This window comes from Malurus melanocephalus, unplaced genomic scaffold (genome assembly GCF_030028575.1).
Source record: "Malurus melanocephalus ecotype Western Australia unplaced genomic scaffold, MMel_1.1 scaffold_199, whole genome shotgun sequence".
Lineage (NCBI taxonomy): Eukaryota > Metazoa > Chordata > Aves > Passeriformes > Maluridae > Malurus > Malurus melanocephalus.
The window spans coordinates 962,452-964,967 of NW_026623431.1; the positions used below are offsets into that span (position 1 = coordinate 962,452).

The 2,516-nt window shown below is 47.1% G+C and overlaps 1 protein-coding gene across 1 annotated transcript; it reads left to right on the forward strand.

Moving 5' to 3' along the window:
- Positions 1-11: 11 nt before the first annotated feature.
- Positions 12-2,315, forward strand: DRD5 (dopamine receptor D5). Its single transcript, XM_057373504.1, has one exon. It carries the CDS (start codon positions 12-14, stop codon positions 1,467-1,469), a length of 1,458 nt encoding a protein of 485 aa, XP_057229487.1. The 3' UTR covers positions 1,470-2,315.
- Positions 2,316-2,516: the final 201 nt, after the last annotated feature.

Sequence of the window (2,516 nt, forward strand, 5' to 3'; positions counted from 1 at the left end):
AGCCGCCAGCGATGCTGCGGGGCGGCCGGAGCCCACTGCCGCCGGCGGCGGGGACCCCCGGCGAGGTGCGGGGACCGGCGGGTGCCCCCGGCGCGGCGCAGGTGGCGGCGGGCAGCCTGCTGGCGCTGCTCATCCTCTGGACGCTCTTTGGGAACGTGCTGGTGTGCGCGGCCATCGTCCGCTACCGGCACCTGCGGAGCAAGGTCACCAACATCTTCATCGTGTCCCTGGCCGTCTCGGACCTGCTGGTGGCCCTGCTGGTCATGCCCTGGAAGGCGGTGGCAGAGGTAGCCGGGTACTGGCCCTTTGGGGCTTTCTGCAACGTCTGGGTGGCCTTTGATATCATGTGCTCCACGGCCTCCATCCTCAACCTGTGCGTGATCAGTGTGGACAGGTACTGGGCTATCTCCAGCCCTTTCCGCTACGAGAGGAAGATGACCCAGCGGCTGGCTCTGGTGATGATCAGCGTGGCATGGGCTCTGTCTGTGCTCATCTCCTTCATCCCTGTCCAGCTCAACTGGCACAAAGGTGGGGATGTTGTTGCTGCTGATGATATTGGAGATGGATTTGACACTGCCTGGGCAGCAGCAGGTGCTGTCACCACCTGGGCGGAAGATATGAGTACCACATGGGTGGCATTAGCAGCAGTGGGACCCTCTGATGGGACCTCTGGCAGCAATGATACCCTCACCGGACCATCGGAGAGTTGTGACTCCAGCCTCAACAGGACTTATGCCATTTCCTCCTCCCTGATCAGTTTTTATATCCCGGTGGCTATCATGATAGTTACCTACACTCGAATCTACCGCATTGCCCAGGTGCAGATTCGTCGTATCTCTTCCTTGGAGAGGGCAGCCGAGCATGCACAGAGCTGCCGCAGCAGCCACATGGACTGCCACCATCACACAAGCCTCAAGTCCTCCATCAGGAARGAAACCAAGGTGTTGAAGACGCTCTCTGTCATCATGGGTGTCTTTGTCTGCTGCTGGTTGCCTTTTTTCATCCTGAACTGCATGGTTCCCTTCTGCGAGAGCCCACCCAGCGACCCCCAYGCTGGCCTCCCCTGCGTCAGTGAGACCACCTTTAATATTTTTGTCTGGTTTGGTTGGGCCAACTCTTCTCTTAACCCCATCATCTATGCCTTCAATGCTGACTTTAGAAAGGTTTTCTCCAACCTCCTGGGATGTGGTCACTTTTGCTCTGGTACTCCAGTGGAGACTGTTAACATAAGCAATGAGCTTATCTCTTACAACCAGGACACCCTTTACCATAAGGAGATAGTGACTGCTTATGTTAACATGATCCCAAATGTGGTTGACTGTGAGGAAAATCGCGAGGACCCTTTTGATAGGATGTCCCAGATCTCCCCTGACCATGAGGTTGCCACTGACTCTGCCTGTGAACTGGACTGTGAGGGGGAGATTTCGCTAGGCAAGATAACACCTTTCACTCCAAATGGCTTACATTGAATTGCATCCTGGTCTGGTCAGATCTTCTTGGATTATAAAAGAAAATATTAGCACTGAGTGGAGAAACCTGCTTGATGATGTGCTGTAGTTTGGYCAGTCACTTCATGCTAAATTCACTTCTGTGGGCAGTACTTTGCAGAATGGAGACACTGTCAAAMAGAGGGCACAACTTAAATCAGCACTTCCCCAGGCTGAGGGAGGACCAGGCAGTCGTGTTGATTAGCTGTGGTGAGGTATTGTGGTATAATTGCAGTCAGTTCATGTTAATAACGTGTTTGCGAATGAAAGGTGCCATTGTCACTGCTAAGTATTATGACTTCTAAAATCAGGGACAGATGTGGCTGGCATAGACATTAAATAAAAATTCTGGGCTGTTTGTTTGTCTGTTATGTTTTTTTTTTCTCTGTTTTTTTCTTTTTTTTTGTTTGGTTTTTTTTGTGGTTTGTTTATTTTATTTTGATTTTTATTTTTTTAAGATCAAGATAGTGAGGTGGTGATTTGGATGATTATTTAAATGCGTGTTCCTGCCAAAACAGTTTATGTGAAATCCTTGTTCTCCTAGGCGGCGTTGTTGCCTGTGATATCCTCTGTTCTGAATAAATAAAATTATATTGATCAAGGGTTTATCATCTTTCATTTGTCACCCTGAAAGGTTTACAACTAGTATTCAAACTAACATGTCTRTATGAATGATTAGAATGACTAACAGCTAAACCTTACCATATTAAAAGCAAATAGTCTGTATAGAAAATACAGTTTTTGAATAAAAGCAAGGCTCATAGGAATTCTTGACTTAGATGAACTTGTTTATATGGCTCTTACAGTTAGATTTATAYCTGTTTTTCTTTAATATKATGATGCTATCYCTTTKTGCAGCTAAGGATATKGAGTATACATATGGATAAGCTATWAAMGCTTTCCAATTAATTCTGTGCTTGGACTTACTTTTTAAARATGCTATTAATGAAAAGAGTTTGGTGATAGAATTAGGAGCTGGGTGTGTCTAAAAACAATTATGTTTAAAAATTATGTTAATAATCARCATTT